This window comes from Centruroides sculpturatus, unplaced genomic scaffold (assembly GCF_000671375.1).
Source record: "Centruroides sculpturatus isolate CEXI.00-Female unplaced genomic scaffold, Cexi_2.0 scaffold857, whole genome shotgun sequence".
Taxonomy (NCBI): domain Eukaryota; kingdom Metazoa; phylum Arthropoda; class Arachnida; order Scorpiones; family Buthidae; genus Centruroides; species Centruroides sculpturatus.
Genome location: NW_019385135.1, coordinates 56,533 through 81,052, shown reverse-complemented (window position 1 = coordinate 81,052; position 24,520 = coordinate 56,533). Strand labels below are relative to the sequence as shown.

The following is a 24,520-nucleotide window of genomic DNA, read 5'->3' as shown; positions in this document are numbered from 1 at the left end:
TAATATTTTTGTCTAAATATATTCACTCTAAAATTGATAAATGGTATTAAATAAAACTTAATATAAAGATGGTGCTTGATTAACTTTTGTTGTTTTATACATTACTTTTTTAAGAAATAATTTAATTAATTATTGAGTAGAAGATAACAGATTAACACTAGAATGACTATTGGAATTATTTTGACCCTTAAATGCAATAAATTAGGTTATTAGTAATATAGTTTTTATTTTTAGGTGTTGAGGGTTTGCGACTTTTCAGTACTGTACAAACTGGATAATGAAGAGACAGAAGTAATCATAAAACTTTTAATACATATTACAAAATTTAGAACATGATATGTCCTTTGTTGCTACTCTCTTAGACATGCAGAAATCTGGAAAAATCATGCTTCTTCACTTCTTGATCCTGCAACTACATTTGATCACACTTGCGATCATCTTTGCGTTAACAAATGGAAAAGATCAAATAAATAAGGAAAAGGTCCTGAGATGTAACCACACCTACAGACAATTCTAGATTCAGCAGATACCTAATAGATCAACTAATAGATGAACAGAGATTAGATTAAAAGAACACAAATATGACGTCCTTAAAGACAATTACATCACTCCCTTAGCCAAATATATGAGTAAACCTGGAGTGTCCTGTTGTTTGGAGAAGCCAAATTGATAAAAAAATATTTGATGTACAGAACTTAAGAATAATACAAGTCATTAACATTCTGTAAGGCAGCAATCGAAGGGTTTTGCATTAACAATAAAGAAAGCCTTAACATGTCCCAAGCTTGGCAATCTTTACTCTCTAACCTTATTTCTAACAAATGATAAGATATCACAAACAGTCCGATTCTGTGCGATTAAGATTTATTATAATTTAATTTATGAAATTTAGAACTTAGTATAGTTTTTTTGTCTTTGAAATGGCTTCTAACTTGAGGCAAGTCTGTAAGTTGGGCCAAATAAGTTTGTTCTGTGTGTAAAGTTTATGCTGGAAAGTATGAAAGGGGTGTTTATATGGTTCTAATATATCCATAATCTGAAACAGATATGAATGAAAGTCTTCTTAACTATACAATATTTGAAATGGATAAAGTCAGTTTTAAGTATAAGGTAGAAGTTACTGTTGGAGTTGAGATAGAAATAGCCAGCAAACAAACAATGATGTATCAATATCTGCCGGATTAGGTCATGATTAGAGTTGAGGAAGGAGAAATACCCACATGCAAAAAGTATCAGTAGCTGAAGGAAAATATATGCCACCTAACTTCACTATTTGAATCAGAGTTTGCAGTTGGCAGAACTTCAGTAAGACCATGTTGGGATAATAAAGAAACTGTTTAAGTGTTGATAGCTGAAAGCAAAGAGCGTAAGTCTAATATGAGATTTTTCAAGGGTAATGAAACTACATACTCATGCTTGTAATGCAGAAAGTTTACTTGTGCAAAGTTAACTTTCTGTTGAATAGAATATATGTAAGAACATTGTACATAAATAAGCTTTAAAAGGAAACTTTTTAACTCATGTCTCCTTAAAGTCTTTTGATGTGTAAACATAGAACATTAAAATAAATTGTTTCTATGGTAACATGAAAAATTCTTAAAAAAAATAAAAGGACTGAACAAATAATTTAATTAATACAACATGTTTGTAGATGTGAGTTTGATTTTCATGCTTTATTTAATATGTACATTTTCCTTCTACATAAGAATATCCCTCTTAATCAAATGATAACATCAGATTCACTGGATCTTAGCTTGGATAATGAAAAATATATAGTAGATGTAAAATAACACTAGCATTATTATTTGTTACACTTTGAACATATCTCTCTCTGTTCTCATGTTAATTTTTTTTTTTGTATCTGTTCTTTAATTTAAAAAAATTTTAAGTAACAAATACAAAAAATATATATATATATATATAACATTTTTATATTCTCTCTTTCCTCATATTTTTGCAGCTATTCCAACAATGTTATGAAAGGAACATTGCAGAAAGTAATTAGTCAGATAAATTTTTTTTTTTAAGTAGTCAGAAAGTTTCATAAATAAAAAGTATCATGACTTTGAATTCATTTTTTAAGGAGATGAGTTGAGTTGTTGTTAGGTGCCATTGAGTCAATACCAACTCCTGGTGATTCAATGGATTAGATGTCTCCATTCTATCCTGTACAATGTTTGTCAGTTCGTGCAAGGTCAGTTCTTTCTCTGCTCTATTTGTCTGATTCTTTGTTGACCCTTCCTGCACTTTCTCTGTCTTTCCAAGCATGATTTTTTTTTGTTCTAGTCCATCATGTGTCGAATGACCTTAAAAGACCACTCTCTGCTTTATAAGCAAGGCCTCAAGAAACATCCATCTCAAGCTTTGAGGATTGAAATGTTTGTTTTTGTTGTCCTCAGGAGTCTTCTCCAAACCCAGAGCTCGAAGGAATCCAGTTTTTTCTGCTTAAACTTTCCAAGTGTGTGTCTTTTGCATTCATCGTTAGAAAGGTTAAAGAGTCGCACTCATAGCCCTAGTATCGTTGAATCAGAAGGAAAATGTAAGTAAAGTTGAAGGGGAAATAAAGTGAGAGAGAAAAGAGTTGCCTTAGGATATCCATGTGATCCCTGGGGCATCTGCATTGTATTTATAATAAGGAAACATAATACAAATATATTAAATGATACAAAGAGTGAAGTAATCCATGTATGACAACAGGAAAGATAGATGTTACTAATCTATTCTTGGTCTAAATTGATCATCTCCTTGTCCTTCTTGATGGGTTGAAGATATAACATGGCTCTTTTCCCTAGCAAGAGATGTAACAACATAAAAAGTGTAAGCTTGTACGCCAATTCAAAACCATGATATAAAGCTTGATATTATAAACTATCTTTTGGTATATCTTATATTTTTAGACACTTATCTTCATCTTCAGTTCTTGGCAGAACATATCCTTAAAAAATGTAAACTGACTTCTAAAAGAACATTTTGCTCAACTATTTTTTTTTCAAACTAACAAAAATTTTACAAAATAATTCTATATTTGTTTAAACATTATTATATTATTAAATATTACTTTAAGGAATTAAAATATGCTTACTACTTTACTGTATAATGAACTCCAATTTCACTCAACTCTAATAAAAGTCACTATTATTGGAGCTCACTAATTTAGGTAAGTATTTTTAGGCAATCATATTTTTTTTATCTGGAAAAACCGCGGTGAACTAGCTTGAGTTCAAAGTCTAGTGTAGCCTCTCACTTATATTTGGATGCCCAGTTTAATGTCTAGCACGTATGTGAGCAGTTTAATTGCCAAAAGTACTTGAGAAATTGATGTTTAATATACATAGTAACTCTATTCCATAAAATTTTACACCCGTATGTCCCTTATGGATTCATCACGGGTGTGGCCTAGGTGGTAGGGGATGAGACACCACATATATTGCATTTGTAAGGCGCCGACTTTTAGGGTCAATAAGTTAATTGCGTGTCAGGAAAAACCTAGGGACTGATCGTATGTGGGTGGCGGCGGCAGAGGCAAAGATGAGAAGTGTCTTACAAGAAGTAATTTGTTATAACATTAAAAATAACTTACATAACAACAATGCAAAATACGATGTAGATCGTTCTGAGTTGGGGAGCTCCCGATGTCGGTGATAGGATGAAGGATGATGTCCGAAGTTGTATGGCCCGGGGCTTTGGTGAGGGAGAGTTCGTCGGGTTGCGGTGGAACAGGCGATGGGTTGACTCTTCTAGGAGGACTTCACGGCAGGCGGAGAACTCCCCCCCTTCTTCCATTGATTCGGGGTTTTATACGATTTCTCCTCGAATTTCCCATTTTTGATAAGTCTTGTGTCCCCTTTCCCTCAACCCGATTGGTCATTCTTCTGTCTTTAAGCGAGACCGAAGCCAATTCGGGTCGGGTAAGGCCCGGGAGGTGTTGACGAGATCTTGACACCCGCACTCGTAATTTACGTTGTTATAGTCTTTCTCGGACACTTGTCTTGACCGATTTGCTAGATGTTTTGCGTCCGTTTATCCCCCCAAATAGTTTAGGCCTCACATGACCTAACAGGTGTCCTTTTGGTCATTAGTCCTCCCGTTTTTTCCTTGATTGTTTACACTTCGACTCTTGTATACGAGCACCACGACAAAACTTCTCACCCGGTGGACATTCCCTCCGTCATTTATCACCGCGTCGCGTTTTGTTTTAGAACAAGTGTTTTCCTTTCTATCGAGTCTACCGCACCGACACGTGTTCTTGGTCCGATTTAACTTGAAGTTCCCCACTTAAAATTTTTATATTGAATCGAAATTTCGATTCGAGTTTAGGAACCTCACAATTCATAAAAATTTGTGTAGATTTGGATTGGGCCTCAACCCCCAGAGCTACAATTCCTGTTGTAGAGCTTTTAAAGTTACGTTTATTATCGTTATGAGTGTTGTGCAAAGGACAGCAATTCTGCAATACGGAGAGGGAGAGGAAGGAAACACACCCTCACCCCCTTGGAGGCAATCCAACTGTTAACAGGTACAATAATAATATAATATAATCTTTTATAGTAATGAATAGGCCTATATTAAAATTCTGCTCCTTAATTAAATGTGAGCTCTTCTATCTGGAAGTGCAGTGTTTAAACTCCTTTATTCAATGTCATATATAGATTATGTGTGCCCATTTAATATGTGGTAATTCACACGTATACGAAAATACTACGGAATATTTTCATAAGTTTTTTCTTTTTTATTCTCATCAAAGCATAATATTACAAACTTTTAAACTTATTAAAATTTATAATTGTTTACAATAATATAAGAATTAATGCAGAATATACTCTTATTTAGTGCAGTGTAAACTTTATACCTGTAAAATAATGAATTTTTTTAAAATATTATATATAAAAATATAACAACTTACAAATAAAACTATATAGAAAATATTTCTAGATTAAATATTGATATTAATTAACCTTTATTAGTGCAAATTTTTCAGGTAATTGTATATTATTTATCCGCTATAAATATTTTTAAAGGGATTTCTTCACTTCTGCTCTTTTCCCATTTAAACGCTCTGCTGGAGGTAAAACTGGTGGAACCACTGCCGGTGGAACCACGGCCGGTGGAGCCTCGAATGGTGGAACCCCGAATGGTGGGCGCCCAATTGGTGGAGCCCCGAATGGTGGGCCCGAGGGTGTTGAAGGACGATCTTGTCGTTGATTTATTCTGCCAATTGGACTGTTTCCTAATGTTAATTTGCCATTTTCTCTAGTTAACTTTAGCATATGATTGATAGATCTACGACCAACGACTTCGTTGTTTTCTAACAAAACAACTGAAAAGAAAAGAAAAAAGAAATCATCGATAATTCATCAAAGGTAATGGGTTCTTTACTTAGTTTTTAAACAATAATTATAAGAAAATTACTATATCATAGCAGTTTTCGAAGCTTTAAATGAATGTACAAACTACAGCAGATGTTTAAAGAATTAAAATCAGGCTAATTTGTAGATATTTCTCAAAAAGAGAACATCGACTTACTGATAATGGTGCCTACAAGCAAGAACATATTCATCTCTTCTTAAGTTTCTTCACTTACCCTTACAGTGACTATACACAACGTTTTGTCGTTCTTATATACAGTAAACTTGTGTTCAATCGGGTAATTTTATTGGCTTAACAACACTTGGCTGTCAATCACATTCACCCACCTACTGCAACTTTCACAGATTAATGCGATTGCCAATTAAACAGATCCACGTATACTTCAGTTTGTTAAACATATTTTGTTTTTTTATTTTACTTAATTATTATACTAGATTCGAACCTGCAAATATTTCTACTGAAAATTATTCCACTTTCAGACATGCATTATGACTAGGGAGAGAGATTTTTGGGTATAGCACCCAATTTTTTGAACTTCTCGGGACTTGGGCAATTTTTGCATTCACTGCGACTTTTAGGGGCATTTATATGGGGTTATAATACAAAAATCTAAAGTGACAGGCAGTAAATTAAGAGATATTACAAAAGAATTCTCATAAGATCAGGTAGCCACAGATGGAACAGTTGTGAGGTGTGGGATGTGCGACGTCATACATTTGCATAGACGAAAACAATAGAAAACACCGAACTAAACGATAAAACTTATACGTGTGAAAATACTTTCTCTTCTCTCTAAATTGTATATAAACAATTTTACTTAAACAAATAATAGATAGTTTCTTTCCAAACTCTTCACTCAGTGGGCACTAAGAGGCCTTTTTTTCATTCCTATCGCGTATTCAGTCAGGCCCACGATGGTGCGATCGGGCAGTGAGGAGCTGGGATCGATATATAAGAAACAAACCACCCCCGAAAAATTAATAGTATTTAAAAACTCGATTCGTGATTTATTTTAACAGTTGTTTCCATCGATCTAAATTTTATTATAAGAACAGTTCTGCTACGTCTACTAATTACTATGTAATTTAGGCCCACATTAATATTTTTCTCCAATGAAATGTATTAAGGTGGAAACACAGGTGGCCTAAAAGCCAGTTAACCGTCTTTTGTGTTTCTGGCACACTTATGAATATAAATAGTAAACTAAATTAGAACAGAGACTTTACTTTTATGAACACACGCATACACATACGTTTAGAAACAGGGGGAGGGTCTGGATCTAAGACTTCCAAGCCTTACTTTACCTTTATTCCATAAGGTAAAGTAGGTTTCCTGTTACCTTTTATCTACCTAGTATGTATTTAAAGTAATATTTACCTTTAGTTACGTGTCTTAAAACCGTTATTAAACGGTTTTAAAGCTGTACAGGTGTAAAAATTAAAATAATTTGAATAGAAAATTTAAGCCACTTGTGTTCTAATTTTAATTATTCATATCGACGATTAAATTTTAAAATATTCTTATTTAGACCTTATTATTTGAAGCTTACTGTTAAAAATACATTATTAAATATGGGTCTGTTGATTTGTTTGGGAATTTTAAGTTGCGAATCATGAAACTCCCTCGAATGTAAATAAAATTTAAAGAATTTTCTATTTTCTATTTAAAATAATTTTTAATAATTGTGTTCTACGCCACATTATTCTCTCTATGCTTTAAATTCACGTGGAAATTATGCAGCTGTTAGTAATTAAACTGTCAAACATCCAACGAACATTTGTGTGTTTACGCATTTGAAGAGGCTTTTATAAAACTAGGCAATGTTTTAAAATCATTTTCGAGTTCGCACTTTACTATATAATTTTTATAAATTTAATATTTAATATATTAGTCAGTTATTATGTTTTATTGTTTCATTTTCGAATCTCAAGCCTGAGGGGGGGTACTCATCAGTAGCTGAGTGGATAAAATCAATGAACACTGGTAGAGGGTCGCGGGTTCGCGCTTCACCAACGTGGCGTCAGGAGAGGAGTTGAGTTTACTTCGCGTGTATAGTACATAAATATAGGGGTCAGTTTTCCATAGGAAGTCTTCTCCGGATTAATTTGGTTTGATAGTATACGGCAACATAATACTGGGCGATCTGTTAAGGTGGGGTGCTTTCGGGAAGTACTTTTTTGATGGGAAACTGGGCCATATTCAGATATCAGAGAGATGAAAAAAACACATAATACTCCACCTGTTAATCAGGCACGAGCCCGTGACCAACTGCTAGTGTACAGTGGTTTTTTTTTCTGGTAGGGGTACCCCTTGGCGCATCATCATCCATGCTTTACGTTGCCACATCCCATCAAATCAAAGCAAACTATCGACATGCAAGAAAGGTTCTTACTTTGCAATAAACATTTCCTGAATTAAAATACATGGAGTTGTGTTTTAAACTTTACGCCAGCGATTGTGTACAGTGTTCGTTACGGGGAAAAGTCGCGGGAGATGGCGCTCGCGATAACAAGCGACTATCTCTCGCGTGCCTTTTCTTGCAACCATAAATCTTTTATACATGCTATAAGAGGCATAAGAGGGACTCTCATAGCAGGCCCATTATGGGTTCGGCCAGGCCCACAATGGGACGACCGGGTGGTGAGAGACTGGCCCGACACATCCGAACGGATCAACCACCGAAAAATTCCTGGTGATTCCCCTTCCGGATTTGATCCCGAGTCCCCCAGAGCGGTAGGCTACCACCTTGATCGCTCGACCATCCGGCCGTCTTTGTTTAGAGTAGGGGTGGCCAACATGAGGCCCGCCGGGAGTCGTGTTGCGGGTGAACAACTTTTTAGTCGCATGAAGTACATCAAATCACAAGTGAGAACACGAATTACTGATGTTCATTTGAAAAACTGTTTGCGTGTAGCGACAACATCAATGGAGATCAATTTTGATACACTTAGTTCTGTAAAACAAAGTCAGATGTCTCACTTTTAAATATTTTTAGATTGTCTAATAAATATGTTTCTCAGTTATTAAATAAATGATTCTTAGTTATGTTTTATTCTCTTAAAAAAAATAAATATATCTATTTTGTGTTTTTTACATTAAACCAGGCAAGTGTTTGACCACGATCTCGCCTACTGGAAAGCAACGATGTGGTTGAAGCTGTAGCACGCTTGCTTGTTTACTTTAATAAACAAAAAAAAATCAATTCACAAGTGTTTTTACATTGTTAGAAATAAGAGAAATTACGGACATAAAAAATATAAACATAATTTTTGTTGCCATGTGTATAATTTCACAATTTTACGACGAAAATTACAGCGTGACACCTGCACTAGTGAATCAACCTCTTCAATTTTAAAGTTAATACAGTAGAACCTCGAAAACTCGACCTAATGTGGACCGAAGGGTGGCCGAGTTTGTGAAAATGCCGAGTTATCGGGAATGGGGTTAAAAAAAATAAGTACGAGTATTTCCTCAGAAAATACTGTACTGTACTTGTACAGTATTTACTTGTACAGAATATAACAGAGAATAAACTGCCCAAATACCCTTAAACAAAGGAAAAGTACGTCCTTTATGAAGGCATAGAGCCNCCTTTCGATAAGTATCGAGCGTTCCATATTTTATCGCTCTTCTGAAGAGAATTTCCTCCCATTCGCCTAACGTCTGCTACTTGAAAATTAGGACTTCTGCATCTTTTAATATACTCGGAACTTTCCGAATCGTGAGACCTGTAACTGTCACTGACGGAAATAATCCCGTCGGGTTCGGAATCGCTGTGAGACATCTGAGAACGTCTGGGCGAAGCTGGACTGTATTGCTGCTCCTTGTTATCGCAGGCATCGTTATTCGTAGGGGATGGTTTGCCAGAATGATCGACTAACGTCTTAACCTTGGCCTGAAAAACGTGTTGGGGAGATTCCGGAAAATTATTTATATTATGGTCGCTGACGATGTTGACGTTTTGATGATCGTAATTTTCTATTATTAAGGAAGACGTCGAAATACTATTTTTCATATTGGAATTCACGTTTACATCTCCGTTTCTGTGAGATTCGGATATACTGTACGTGGAGCAAAGAGTGTTATTACATTATATGGCTAATTTACTAGAATACATGGTGTTGGCTTAGAGGTTTAATAAGAGAGAGAGAAAATTGATTGTAATTTAATGAAAAACCTGGGCAGATTTTTAACATCTAAACACACTTCAATGTGTGCACCAACAGTGGCAAATTCTGTGTCTCCGATCAATCCCACCAGCGGGGTAAGAACCAATCTATCTTCTGGGAAACTTCGTTCAGAAACTGTTTTATTAAATCGCAAAAGAGAAGCCACATCTTATTGGGTGCCAAGAGGAAGTCGAGGAATAGCGTAAGTTGCAGCAGGTCCAAATAACTCGATCCTTCGTAAACGTGTACCTAATTTGCCAGGTATGGTATGGTATTCCTCAGAAATATCAAGATAAAATACACCTCTAAGCCTGACACCCTATATTTATATTGAAAAAATCGAATGCGTACCTCCTGTATTCCTTCTTATCGATCTCGTTATTGATGTCTTTATTTATTTTATTGTCTTCGATATCCACTTCTATATATTTCTTTTCTTCCGCCTGTCTGGAAAAATTCTCCTCCTTTTCGGAAGATACTGATTCCTTGTTTATTTCTAAAGGATGTTTCAAGGGTACTCCGTATAACTTTGCGTATTCGACTTCTTCCGTTTGAACCGCTAATCCAAAGAAAATTAAATTAAAATCTACGGAAAATATATATATATATATAATTATAATAAAGTTACAATAAATTAAATTATTATATATTTATATATACAATACCTAATTTATATATAATTAATATATAATTATATGTACAGTACCTAATTTATATATGATTTATATATAATACTGTACAGACGATAGTAATTTCTCCGTAGCATGGCGCTTGACGGCGCGGAAAGTAGTTCGGCTGCCCGATGACGTTTTACGTAATTATAGGAGTTTTTTTTATTTTTTTTACGGATACCGTCGCAATTTTTTCGCTGTCTTATAGGAATCGTAATTATAGGAATCCGTATTATAGGGGGTCTACTGTATTGTAATCGGTGAAAATTTTACTGCTTTTCAGGTGGTTTTGCATCTCCATAAGTTTTAAGGTTTTGGCAGCAATCTTTCTGTATATGGGCATTGATGCCATTACATTTTGGAGATTATAAACCAATTGAAAAGGGGGATACAACAGGTTGAGTGTCATATCTCGTGTGGAGTCAGACTTAACTATTATTTTACACGTTATTAGCATTTACTCTTTTTTTCTAATTTTAAAAAAGAATAATTATTTCACTTTCTGGTCGTCTTAACGTCTTTTTGGAGTATCCAGAGAGTCGTTTAAGATTCTTTGCCATGTTTTTACTGTTGGCCTCTATTTTACTTAATATCTCAGGATGGAGTACAGAATAATTAAAGAAATTTGGCGTGGTAACTTGTATATAACGGAACATTAATGCTATGAAATGTTATAATTAAAGGTCGACGGGGTGGGGAGATAGAGGGAGTCGTGTGTCGGAATTAATAACGATTTTACTCGTTATTAACATTTACATTTTTTTTTTAAATGAAACTCATCCCTATCCTGAAAATTAAGCTTTTTGCTAATTTATAAGAATTAATTATATAAAAAATTTAAAATAAAATCTGATAATGGATGGCGCAACATGTATGGATGTCGTCACATTACTTTTCTTGTGGCAAATTAAACCAGAGGTGCTAAGACCGGGAACAAACGGCTTTTTCATCCAACGATTTAACCACGTGGCCAACCTATAGAACATAGAGACACAGTAAATTATTTGGTTTTAACAACTAACGCTGGCCACGTTGTTAACGCGGTTTTTATTAGTAATTTGTTCTAAATTCTGTTGACCATCTGTGGACGGCAACCGGAGCAAATATGGCGTACAAAATTTTGTTCGTAAACCGAATTGTTCCTAATCAGAAGCGTTCGGAATTCCAGGTTTTATTGTAATTGACTCTATCTATCCGGCAACTCTGACTGAAGAGGCGATGTTTGTATGTGTAGCGAAATATTGATAATATTCTTAGTATTAATACTTTCTATTATTCGAGCATTCGGGGATATTATTCGCCTATTTATAATATAAAGTTCTCATAGTGTTTCGAAACGCACTTACCAATGTCTTCCGCCATATTCAATTTATCTATTTACAAATTTAATGGGAATTATAAATTAAATTTAAAGAAAATATTAAAAATTTTTAAAATTGTCGAAAAGATCAGAACCACAGAATGCGCGCTTAGTCTTTAAATATGGTGGCAATTCTGGTAAGTTTTAGTCACTTTGGTTTCTATTTGTTTGTTTGTTTTGTTAAGTTATGGTCGACCTGCCTCCCGGGAGGTCTTTTAAAGGTAACTAGCCTCTATTCAGACGTTACAGACATGGAGAAAACCCGGAAAACTCTACATCTTGCCAAGGCACGAACCCACAACCAAACTCCCAGTGTTTAGGAAACGGAAACGAAACCGCTTGGCCACTGGTGGGCCAATTCTGTTTCAAATTACAGGAATATTTTCTTATTTATAGTTAATTTCTGCCTTCGGAAAACTTTGTGCTAATTTCACAAACATTTTACAGGTAATAAAGAACTTATTTGAATGACTTTCATAAACGAAACCTATTTATTATTACTTTGTTTTATTTTTAATCAAAATATAAAATAATTAATTAACTGACAAACGTATTGAAAATGTGCTAAAATCTCTTATATATTTGATTTTATTGGATAAAATACAATTTATATTATTCTATTACTATATGATTATACGCCGGCTATTTATTTATTGCAGTTGGCGCAGGAACAGCAGGATCAGTTTTAGCCAATAGACTTTCCGAACCACCGCATATTACAGTTCTTGTGTTAGAAGCAGGAGATATGGCTCCTCTAACCTCTGAGATTCCACTTATTCCTGTAAATTTAGCTTTTACAAATTACAGTTGGCAATTTAAAAGTGTACCCAGTAAAACCATAGCTCAAGGTCTTAAAAACAGAGTAAGTAATCAATAATAATAAATTTCCAGGGGTGCATATACACCTAAATATTCATTCAAATTTATTCTCTTCCAGCAACTGTTAACTGTGGAAGGTAAAGCGCTTGGGGGAACCACAGTTTTAAATTTTAACTTATTTGTGCGTGGAGATTACGACAATTGGGCAAGACATGGTGCCATAGGTTGGGATTGGAAAAGTGTCTATCCTTATTTTCTAAAACTGGAAAACAATCGAGAATATTGCAATGGTAAATCTTTCTTCAATTGTGCTAAATTATGTTTATAAATCGTATAGCGATTTAATGACAATAATGTACAGTACAATACAGTATATCACGGTGTTGGTGGAAACGTTATTGTGCAGACACCACCTTTCCATGCACCAATAACGAAAGGTTATTTAGAAGCAGCCATAGAAATTGGATATACTCCTGGAGACTTTAATGCAAAGAATCAAACAGGTACAGCATTTCGTAATAAATACTGTTTGAAATATTTTATTGTATTTTTAGTTTTATATTTAAATACTACCACTTTTGAAGTGTAAAAATCGAAAGCGTACGTACAATAGAAATCTGTAAGATTTTATTCGTAGAAGAAACAAAATAATTTTCGGAAAAACATAAAATATTTATTTGATGGAAGTAACGTCTATTGTATTTTCAAAATGTTGGCTATATTATTAAATTTGACGAAGATTCTGAAATAGGAGGCATTATATGCCTTATTTTAATTCATATTTACAAAATTTATGACATAAAAAATGTTTCAGTGTTTCAACCTCCTCAAGGAACTGTTAATAGAGGAGCACGCTGGAGTGCGGTTAAAGCATATATTAATCCTGCACGAGGTCGAAGAAATCTTTGGATCTTAACTTCAGCATTTGTTCACAAGGTAACTTACATTATCTTACACTATGGTTTAAAGGAGAGTGAATAGGTGTTTATATTTATAGATATTGATCCGGAATAAACAAGCTTACGGAGTTAAGTTCGAGCACCGTGGACAGTTGCACGAAGCTTATGCCAATAAAGAAGTGATTATATGTGCTGGGGTATTTAACTCACCTAAACTCTTAATGCTATCAGGAATTGGGCCAAAGAATACATTACGGAAGTTCAATGTAATAAATATTTTATTCTTAATTTTTCTCTTGTTTACATAAAAATATAAAGAGCAATATAAATTTTTAGATTCCTATTGTAGCGGATTTACCAGTTGGAAGAAATCTTCAAGAACAGCCATCCACTTCTGGTATGGCATTTGGAGCAAACACTTTTACTTATTCTGCACAACGGATCACCGTGCTGGATTATAATGAATTCTTAGTTAATGGCACAGGTAAAATTAAAATAAAAATCGTTAAAATTGATTCTGAATACATTCAAATATTTATTATCTTATTTCAGGTCCACTGACATCTTTGGGAGGAACTGACACGATTGGATTTGTAAATTCTAAATATAATAACAATCCTGATTGGCCAGATATTGAATTATTGTTGTTTCCTTTATCAGCAGCATCTGATAAAGGCGCAGTTTTAAAAAACGTGTTTAACCTAAAGGAGGAAGTAAGTTTATTTCATATTTATGCTTGAAGATTTTAGTGTTTAAACAAATGCACTAGATTGATTGCATTTGTTTATACACTATATTTCAGCGGTGCACGCAGACTATAAAAACAGAGGGAGCACAAGCCATCATACATTATGCAGGAAACTTCAAACCTGTTTTACATCGGATCAGCGCTCTTACAAGGTGGTGCTGCTTGTAATCGGGGCTTGGCCTTGAAAACAATGAACATTCCTTGTTTTCAAAGCCAAATTTTGGTAAGCATATGACAAAGTTGCATCAGACAATAGGCATATATAGTTCTTTCGTAGTATATTGTCTAGGGAATTGTAGGAAACACTTAAAATTCTACTTAGCAATACTGTTTACGATGAATTCTGTTAAAACGGAAGTGTTCACTAGTACATAACTGCTACAATGTGTTTTGTGAATACGTGAATGTCATTAGACCTCTAACTCAGCCACACGCTGATTAGGCCCTTTAGGGAAAGGTCCCCGCAGCCAGAGAAATTAAGTATGACTCAGTTCTTGGTTGAGTCCGTTTGAAACAGCTTAAAGCTGTACAAAACTGTATGTCAGCCTTACAGAGTTTGATTCGAGAGCAAGGAAGGAGAGGAAATCTTATCCTCTTTGGGTTATACTACCAGAGCCCGAGCATATAACTCGGTCTGATTTTAATCCTTTAGACATCTCAGTGACAGTCTCTTCGTACTCTGTAGTGCCATTTGGCAGAGCAAAAGTATTTAACTTAGAGTCGTAAATATGAGAGTATTCATTAAGTCACAATTATTGCTATATACTTGAGACGACTGGATGCACATGTATTTAATAAATGATTTCTTAATTAATTAATATTCAAGATACTAAAATCATACATTTTTTTTACTCAGGTGTATATGGAAATGTTCGCACCATATACAATGACTGACACAATATCGTGTTTTCCATATCCAACACGTCCAAGAAGTAGAGGATATGTTACTATCAGATCTCGTAATCCTTGTGATGATCCTATTATTGATTTCAAATTTTATTCGAATCCTCACGACTTAAAAGTTATGGTCGAAGGTAAGATTAATACAATTTTCTTGTAATGAAGGTTTTATAGCCTATAATTTAATAACGTGTTAAATTATTTAAGATAAATAAATTTAATACCTGAAATTTTAGCTTTGAGGTACTGCCTGAAGATAGCAAATTCTGAAGCATTGAAGAAATATGGAGTTTATCAACTTCCTGTTCCCGGTTGCGAAGGTTATCAGAAATACAGTGACGAATATCTCGCTTGTATAGCAACAACACTACCATTTACAATATACCATTATTGCGGAACGTGTAAAATGGGAAGTTATAAAGATCCTACAACTGTGGTTGATCCAACGCTCAAGTAAGTTCTCTTCGAATACTTTATGAATATACAGAGATCCATTATCTATACTAATATAATAAAGAGGTAATGTTTGTATGTATGTTAGTTTGTATGCAGCAGGTAATCTCCAAAACTACTCATCCGATTTCAAAAATTTTTTCACCAATATTTAGAATGGAACTTCAGGATGGACATAGGCTGTATATTATTCCGTTAAACATGGGTGATGGACAGTTCTTTACGGTAAGCCTTACGGGGAAGGCTTACCGTAAAGAACTCTGCTTCTATTTATACTATTTTAGATGCGGTTTTTTGCATTTTTGATTGCATTTTAATATGGTACGTCAACAGAATGTACACAAAGAAGGGATTTTTCGATATTCCCTTCGGGGGGAGAGGGACAGGATTAAGGCTTACTGTGAAGAACTTCACTTCTATTACAGTCGACCCCCCTATAAGATCATTGATTTTTCCGTTTTATCTGAATTACATGTTGTACGAGTCACTTAGATTTTACAAATACGTGTGCCGGGCTGTGAACGGCTCACATATTTGTAAAATCTAAGTGACTCGTACNTACTACCGAAAACGTACACCTGATCATCTTCTTGCACGGTAAATACATTACACAGATTGCCGTGTAAAAATAATCGCGTAAAAATGTACATGCACAGTATAAGCATCTCGCAGGATAATCCTCGATAGGATCTACGACTTCGATGGAATAAAAACTAAATAATTTACAAAAGAAACACGGGTTTTTTGAGATGGGTTACTGTACTCGTTACAATGTAGGTCGAATGAGCCTCAGAGCAACGATAAATTTTTAGTCGCTTACTCCAGGAAATTGAATCACAGTTCAAGTTACAATCGTATGATATTGTGAACTGCCGGGGAGGTCGGGAACCGTCGACTCTCCCTTTTCGGCGACAGGTCGTTAAACCTGCTCACTTGTCAAGATGGCAAAATTTCGAATGCGGTCCCGAAGGGTCGGGATACCTTTTGTCAGGTCGAGTGGAGTAGGTGAGAGGGGTCGTCGACGAGGCGTAGGCATTTTAAATGACACCATTGTTAAATGGTGTCATTTAAAATGACACCATTGTTAAATGACACCATTTAAATGACACCATGGTTTAAATGACACCATTTAACAATGGAAATAACGATTTATTAGATTAACGAAAAGAAAAAATTTAAAGAATACAAAATCTAACATCGGGAGGAAATGAATTTAGGTCCCTAGCTCCTAACTCGCGGAGAGAGAGTATACATTAACTGTTTCATACCTCTAGTAGATTCAACGTAGCCACAGAGTTCGACGCACAAAGTAAAAATTCTCGGAGACTTAATCCTTTCAGACCGTAGATGTGAGATCCCCCGAGGAGGGGGAAAGAAGTAGCTTTTATAGCTTCGGGCTGGGGAAATTAGTCAGGTGATCCCCTATTGTGAGAGGTAGAGTTGGTCCTGCAAGTGTGGAGATTAAAGTTGTTCCCGGGACCAAAACAGAATGACGAATTCGGACTTTAACTATAAACTTTTTGTCTTGCAGCAGAGGAATGTCATTGTTCGAGGGTTAAATATTTATATTAAGGAGGAAAGTTATAAGTTTCTGTCGATATTTGATTCTTTTTCCGACAATGTTATTTTAACGAGGAGGCGACAAATTTATTTCAAATACAGTACAGCCTTGATTATCCGACCACCGATTAACCGACACCTCGGTTAACCGACCGTCCTAGTCGGCAAATTTCAAATGTCCGCTAGTGATGTGATCGCTACAATATTTGGCTATGTATTGGGTAGTTTAATATTATTTTTACGTGTTTTAGCTGGCAACACTGGATCGACCATGAAAGGGAGCCAGTATTTAATTAAACGAGGTTTAATTTTCTAATTTTTAACGATACAATAGCGACGATTATTATTTTAAAAAATTTTTGTTAGGCTTAACATCGATGAAAATTCAACGCGAAGTAGGTTAATAGCGATATACTAATATACTAATTACATGGGATATAATAATATACTACACTAATAATGGATTTTTTCATACTTTTCGGTTATCCGACTTTTCAATTATCNAAGGCTTACTGTGAAAAACTTGGCTTCTATTATACTATTTTAGATGCGGGTTTTTGCGCTTTTGATTGCGTTTTAATAGGGTACGTCAAGAGAATGTAAACTAAGAAAAAATTTTTCGAAAAATTTCCCCCCACGGGGGAAGTGTTATACATTTATAATAGATACATTTTGAGCCACAACAAGGCGTGGCGGGGTCTGCTAGTTTAACATATAATTAAAAATTATAAAACTTGTTACTTAATTTTACGGTATTAAGGTCTTTCATTATAACGTTATCTGTTTCATAAATCGGATTATAATAGATTCTAAATCAAATAACAAATCCATCGTAATTTGTACGGGATGCTGGCTTCTTCCGGTTGCGTTATATAGGAAGTTATACTAAATTTATCTAAAATTTTTGTGCAGTATTTCAGCAGAAATATATTATGTGTTATAAAAATATCCATGTAATTATTTATAACAACACAGATATTTTTATTAAGTGCAAAAAATGTATGCTTAATTAACGTTTGAATCTATTGATGCTCTTCAAAAACAGCTGTCATTATGAAATAAGTATAACGTTACGATTTATGTGGTTTCGTCTTCATGCGCTACAAGCACGCCCTCCCGTTTTAGATGCTGTTAGTGTCGTTGATTTTGGCAAATTTGCTGGTGTTGTATATCTACAATATTTGATAATTAGTATATTTGTGAATCTGTATTAATAAATATTTTGAGAATGTAGTAGTTGTGGGAATCCATATATATATTAGTTTCGCCTTTACACATAAAAAAAAAAAACCGATCACCGAAATTGAAAATTTTGTGTCTACTACACTCCTCAAAAGTGAAATCGCAAGACCACGAAGGAATGCGCATAGCCGCATTGCCGATACAATATATTATATGGTATCGGCAAAACTAGAAATCTTGCCGACGCAGCCTGTTGGGTCTCCTTCCGGTTATTTTTACTACCAAAAACGTACACCTGTTCCTCTTCTTGCACGGTAAATACATTACACAGAACGCCGTATAAAAAATAATCGCGTAAAAATACACATGCATAGTATAAGCATCTCGCAGGAAAATGCTCGATAGGATCCACGATTTCGATGGAATAAAAATTAAGCAATTTACAAAAGAAACACGAGTTTTTTGGGATGGGTTAGTGTACTCGTTATAATGAAGGTAGAATGAACCTCAGAGCAACGATAAAATTTTTATTGCTTTACTCTAGGTAATTGAATCCCAGCTATACAGTTCAATTTACACTCGTATGATGTCTTATGTACAGTTATAAGTTTAAAATGAGTTTTTATTTATTTACTAAATGCCGAAATGTTTGAAAACTAACATTATAGACTATTGTTTATCTTTCTTTCAGAGTTAAAGGTGTAAAAGGACTAAGAGTAGCGGATGCTTCCATAATGCCATTTGTGATAACTGGGCACTTAGTCACTCCAACTTACATGATTGGGGAAAAGGCTGCTGATATGATTCTCTGTGATCCACTCTATAACTAACACTTTGAAAATAAACAAGAATAAAAAATATTTTCAAAGTGATATTATGTATTAGTAGTGATAATATATCTTAATTAGAATTAATAAAAACTTAGCACCAACTACCATGAAATTGGAATGAAAGATTTCGAAATTGATCTTCGGATAAGAGTGATTGTATGTGTGAAGATAGGTTATTGGTTGGCGCCAGACTTCTCGCCCTGGACACCCTTTAATGGATCGGAGAAGAAGGCCCATACTTGTTTTATGTTCTCGGTCTACGCGGTCTTCAAAGAAGCGAAAGAACGTCCTCTTTAACTTTTTAGTGTCTTAATGGCTCTAGCGAGCTTCCCAGCTGTTTAGAGAAAAAACAAAATGTGTGCATTAGAATGGAGTAAACACGTTACGTATGGTTACCTAAAACAGGGTTGTTAAACTTGCTGCCTCCGATGTGATTTTTCATGGCCCTTGGCCCCCGCGCTCTGAAATTAAATAAAACGGCATACAGATAAAGATTAACTGATAAACATCTTTCTATCATAATAAAGATTGTTCTCAGTCTTTGAATCCAGATATTACAAAACTAGGAGGTGGAAGATAGCGCTGGCAAGTTTTTGGTGAAAACAATTCATTTTAGTTTTATAAATATGCACATTAAATAAAATAAATATTTAAACAAAAGCAATACTATAGCAATTATATATTGTTGAGTTGAATTTATAGAACTACATAACGTGTTTTAATTGCCCTCTCTTGGCTGTATTCCTGCATTCTCACTTGAAATTATAATTTTAAGAAAATTTGTAAATGTGATGTGACCCGCGTGAATCTTATCAGTCGCATTAATGGTTCGTTATTTAAATGAGTTTGACACATCTGACCTAAAAGATTCAGAAACCAGTTGCTTAACTTTGCCGGCATCATTTGGAAGCGTCATCTGTTATGATATTTTATTTTCAAAAATTCAGTTTTAACTATTATAAAATGACAAAAACCTTAATTTTCAGGGTAGGGAAGAGTTTTATAAAAAATTGCAAATATCTGACTGTATAGCAGATACACACGACCCCTATTATTTCCCCACCCTCTCAACCTTTTAACACCAAAATTTAACAGCATCAATTCCCATAATAAACAAACCTCTATGCGAAATGTCAGAAATTTTCGACAAAAACACAGGAATTATTAAGCTTTAATAAAAGTAAAGAAAATCTTGCCCCGCACACTCGCTAACATCCGTACAAAAGGAAAAACCCTAATATATTTTTTTTCCTTGCATTTATCGATATTTCCAGTTTACCTGAGTCCAAAAATCTTAATTTTTATAATCTATATACTACTATATAAAGAGAGAACGTATTTTTCGTTTGTGACCACTAACCGTGAAAACTACTGAACCAATCGTTACCAAATTTTAACTGTAGCATCTTTATGATCCCTGGAATGTTTACCATTAATCAAACCTACAGATTTTTTATTAATTAAATAAAACTGCAACGGATTTTTGTCTGCAATACTGCAATGTTACAGTACTGCAATACTACACATTAATCACTCAAAAATAATTAATGAACAATTAGTTCAAATTTTCTAAGTTCTATATGTTTACTGTATAAGAGCGGGCAGGCCGCGACGGGGATGCTAGTTTAAATAACCTGTCTAAAACGGAAACCTGAACCTGTAGAATACGGAAGTCTGCCAAAGCGGAAAAGATATTCCATTTTACACAGGTTTTTCTGTAAATGAGTTTTACACAAATAATCTCTCAAGTATAAATGAAGAAAATTGACGTTCCGCAACAATTCCGCTTAAAGATGGCGACCAACAATAAAATATCGAACAATTCCTTAGTTTCGAACGTTGGACATTCCGACAAAAACGTCACCCATTACGTCGAAATATGTCGGGCCTCTCTTCTTCCTCACCCGGACACCCATTTTGGGCCTTTATGGCTTGAGAAAATGCCAACAGGGGATGCTGGCTCTCCACGGATTCAATGTTGATGGAACTGATTTGAAAAGATGTGCAGGAAATCGAAACCAGTGACGTCATCTAATACTGTTCTCGAGATTACGAAAGGACGGGCAAACACACAGACGACAGTCGGAATTTATGTGTACATTTTATTTCAAATTGTAGCCCAACTACATTAAATTATTAACAATTTTAATAATAAATTTACACGTGTTCTTGAACATGTACAAAGTGTGAAAATACATTATAAATTGATGAATTTTAACAAATATGACAAGTAAAATACTCTCTACAAACAGTTTATAAGTTGAATTTACATTTTCATTTAAATCAAAGACATATAAGATTAGAATTAGACGTTCTTCACTTTATTTTTGCTTAAACACTAAAATTGTAAGGAATTTTAGAGATAAAATGTTAAGGATTGATGGAGGATTCAGTTGTTGTTACATTATAACTGGAAATGTTACATTTATCCGTTTTTCCAGCTAAAATATCACGGATTTGTAATAGCATGTCGAATATACCGTAAAGATTTTGGAACACCTGAAAAAAAGAAAACAATAATTATCAATAAAATAAAAGTTATAAAATAATCAAAAATCTTATAATAGTAATCATAAAAAAATGAACGTCCAGATGGAAAGAGGACTAAAAGAGAAAAGTACCCTGTGCCTGGAGCAAGTGAAAATCCTACACAATGTTTTTTACCTGCGATTTCTTTTATGTATTGTACTTTGTACTCCTTTAAACTCTGGACAGCCCTTCGTATGAATGCGATTAATTACGTTTACCTGAACGGGACATTCTTTCGACATTATAAAACAACCTCCACAATCGAGTCCAATTTCTTCTTCACGAAATTTCTTCATGAAATTCAACATCTGTTGAAATATATTCTCGTTAACGTGAATAGTCTTTTGTATAACGATGCTGAATATTCTTACCTTTAATTTATCTTGCAAACGTCGAGAACAAGCTCCCAATCTTCTAATTTCTTGGAATGAGTCGTAGGCCTACGCAATAGTGTTATGAAATTATTTGTTTTAAAGTATTTCGTTGCCTCAAACACGAGTAATTTAATATACAAATTAAAACGGATACTTACAGATGATGCCACTCTCGAAACGGCAAACGAAATAATACACATGCTTACACTTAATAAAATTGTAATACCTATCATCATTATATGAAGCTTACTGTTAAGTACTCGGAATAAAATAGAATAGAAGCAAATCGACACAATCGTAATGCCCACCCCGTATAAGAAAAGAAGAATTTCACTAATCTTGTCATTAAGGTAATCTATGAAATCGCAAAGTTCCGCATGTTTGGCTATTAAATTATCTATTTTTCGCTTGTTCCAATCAACTTTTGCGAATTGTAAATCGAATGAAATCGCATCGAATCTTTCTTTGACGGCAAAACACATTACGCATGCAGTTGCAAACGAAACTAATACGAGACCGCATTCGTATATGACGCATGTGTTTAGAAAAACGCTGCAGATTACACTACGCCAATAACCGCTGATTTCTTCGATTTTCACACTGGACAACACCGAAATGGTAATCGTCATAATGGTAGCCATTACGAAAAATGCGCTACCCACACAAAGGTGGACTACTTTCTGAAAACTCAATAATTTTTCTCTTTCGCCTGCGTAACTAGAGAGCTTTAGATTAAGCATTATTTTCTGTTTTTTCCCAGCGTTGTGAACGGCAGCACTAAAAAATGCACATGACATAAGCAGGGATCTAACAAAAGGCATGCTCTGTTTTTCGGTCAGTTTATGTGTGGCACTACATCCGATTGTTTTGTTATCTGTGGGGAAAAGCTGAATAGCTAAGAGAATGAAGTGCCCTATATAAATACCTTGCGCGATTAGAAAATAAATTCGCAAAAGCTTTGTCTTGTTGTTGCTTTGTGGCCTGCATTGACAAGGCTCGAAGTATAAGTCTCCAAATACGTAGGATAAAGATATCGAAGGTAAGAGAGAACAATATAAGCATTCGTCTCCCATTGTGAATGGAAACGATTTAAATTTTGTTGTATTGTTATAGAACATAAGCAACTATATTATTTATATAACACAGTACTTACTCTAGTCTATTATTTCATTCGAACTGTTGTCTATATCGTTATTAATGTCCAAACTATTTCAATTACTTAACGTGCCATACGGAAACGAATTTCCGACAATATAAATATAGAAGCAAACCGACAATATTTTAAATGAAATAACAGATATGGAACAGTCGCTTGATACAAGTATTAACTCATAATTTAAGTAGAAGAATGTAAAATGTGACATTCTGTTATTTGTAATTTGTTATTAAAAGTTACGTAAATACTTAAAGAATGCTGTTAAATATATTAAATGCGTATAATATGTATTTAGTTATATAGAAAATTGGAAATATCTATTTAAAATTTTTAAAATTACACAATATTATAGTAAAAATACTTTTATTTCTATATTAACAAGTGAACAGAATAAACATAATAAAATATTTATTAATTAATCACTTGAACGCATTCTTTGATTTCTAACAAACAAAATATTCATTACTACAGACCCCCGCCACGCGTTGTTGTGGCTCAAAATGTATCTATTATAAATTTATAACACTTCCCCGTGGGGGGATTTTTCGAGAAATTTCTTCTTAGTGTACATTCTCTTGACGTACCCTATTAAAACGCAATCAAAAACGCAAAAACCCGCATCTAAAATAGTATAAATAGAAGCAGAGTTCTTTACTGTAAGCATTAAACCTAACCATCTCCCTTCAGTGGGGTTTATATCGACACGTATATTATAAAAAACATTACCTCTTTATAATATTAGTATAGATAAATACGGCTCTATAAGGCATTTCTACATCTTTATCTTTATTTACTGCCAGAGCATAATCGGGTGAAATACAGATATATATCAAAGCACAGGTAAATACATACGTAATAACAAAGAGATAACGTACAAACAGCATGGAGAATAGAGAAGAAGTATGAACAGATGGTGAGATGACCGATACAAATCAACCGATATGATACATAACTTGACAGTAGAATAACATGCACAATAGTATAAAATAAACAATACTAATAGTAATAATAAACATTATATAGATATATGTTGCAGCAGAACGAATATGTGTACAATAATGTGCAGGGAGCAAATGAAGATAGTGCCTATGACATACTTGACCAACTTAATGAATGACGGAGCGTATGTGATACTTATGAATCAATTTTTTGAATGCTTTGTAGGTGTCACTATCCTTAAGAAGGACATGAAGTTTACAAGGCCAATTAATACCCCTGTGACTAAGAACAAGGGCAAGCTCATGCCTAGCATCCTCGGTCATTGGACATATGTATATATAGTGGTCAACTCCATCACGGCAATTACAGATGGTATAGATATCCGTTGCAGATTTGCCAAACCTCTGCAAGTAGGCCCCGAATCTCCCATGCCCAGTGAAGAATTGAGTGGTTTCAAAGTCCGGACTAACCCAGTGGTGAAAAAGGTTGTCATGAATAGATGGGAAAAAGTTCCTGGCAAGGCCATTGTAGCTATCTCATCTCTGCTGCCAGAGATCCAAGCTG

The 24,520-nt window shown here is 34.4% G+C and overlaps 2 protein-coding genes and 1 long non-coding RNA gene across 3 annotated transcripts; 1 reads left to right on the top strand and 2 right to left on the bottom strand.

The window, feature by feature from the left end:
• Nucleotides 1–4,574: 4,574 nt before the first annotated feature.
• On the bottom strand, nt 4,575–5,669 carry LOC111635271. Its single transcript, XR_002758350.1, has 3 exons — nt 5,524–5,669; nt 4,956–5,317; nt 4,575–4,849 (listed from the first exon to the last, which is right to left on the bottom strand). It is a non-coding gene; the product is annotated as an uncharacterized LOC111635271 (long non-coding RNA).
• Nucleotides 5,670–8,938: 3,269 nt separating this feature from the next.
• Nucleotides 8,939–11,569, bottom strand: LOC111635257. The gene is made up of 3 exons (XM_023380168.1): nt 11,554–11,569; nt 9,888–10,095; nt 8,939–9,428 (listed from the first exon to the last, which is right to left on the bottom strand). The coding sequence occupies exons 1-3, from the start codon at nt 11,567–11,569 to the stop codon at nt 8,939–8,941; spliced, it is 714 nt and encodes a 237-aa protein (XP_023235936.1).
• Nucleotides 11,570–11,754: 185 nt separating this feature from the next.
• On the top strand, nt 11,755–19,010 carry LOC111635256 (glucose dehydrogenase [FAD, quinone]-like). Its single transcript, XM_023380167.1, has 11 exons — nt 11,755–11,788; nt 12,227–12,429; nt 12,505–12,676; nt 12,758–12,889; nt 13,201–13,322; nt 13,384–13,551; nt 13,622–13,769; nt 13,838–13,998; nt 14,890–15,067; nt 15,170–15,386; nt 18,820–19,010. The coding sequence occupies exons 1-11, from the start codon at nt 11,755–11,757 to the stop codon at nt 18,956–18,958; spliced, it is 1,674 nt and encodes a 557-aa protein (XP_023235935.1). The 3' UTR covers nt 18,959–19,010.
• Nucleotides 19,011–24,520: the final 5,510 nt, after the last annotated feature.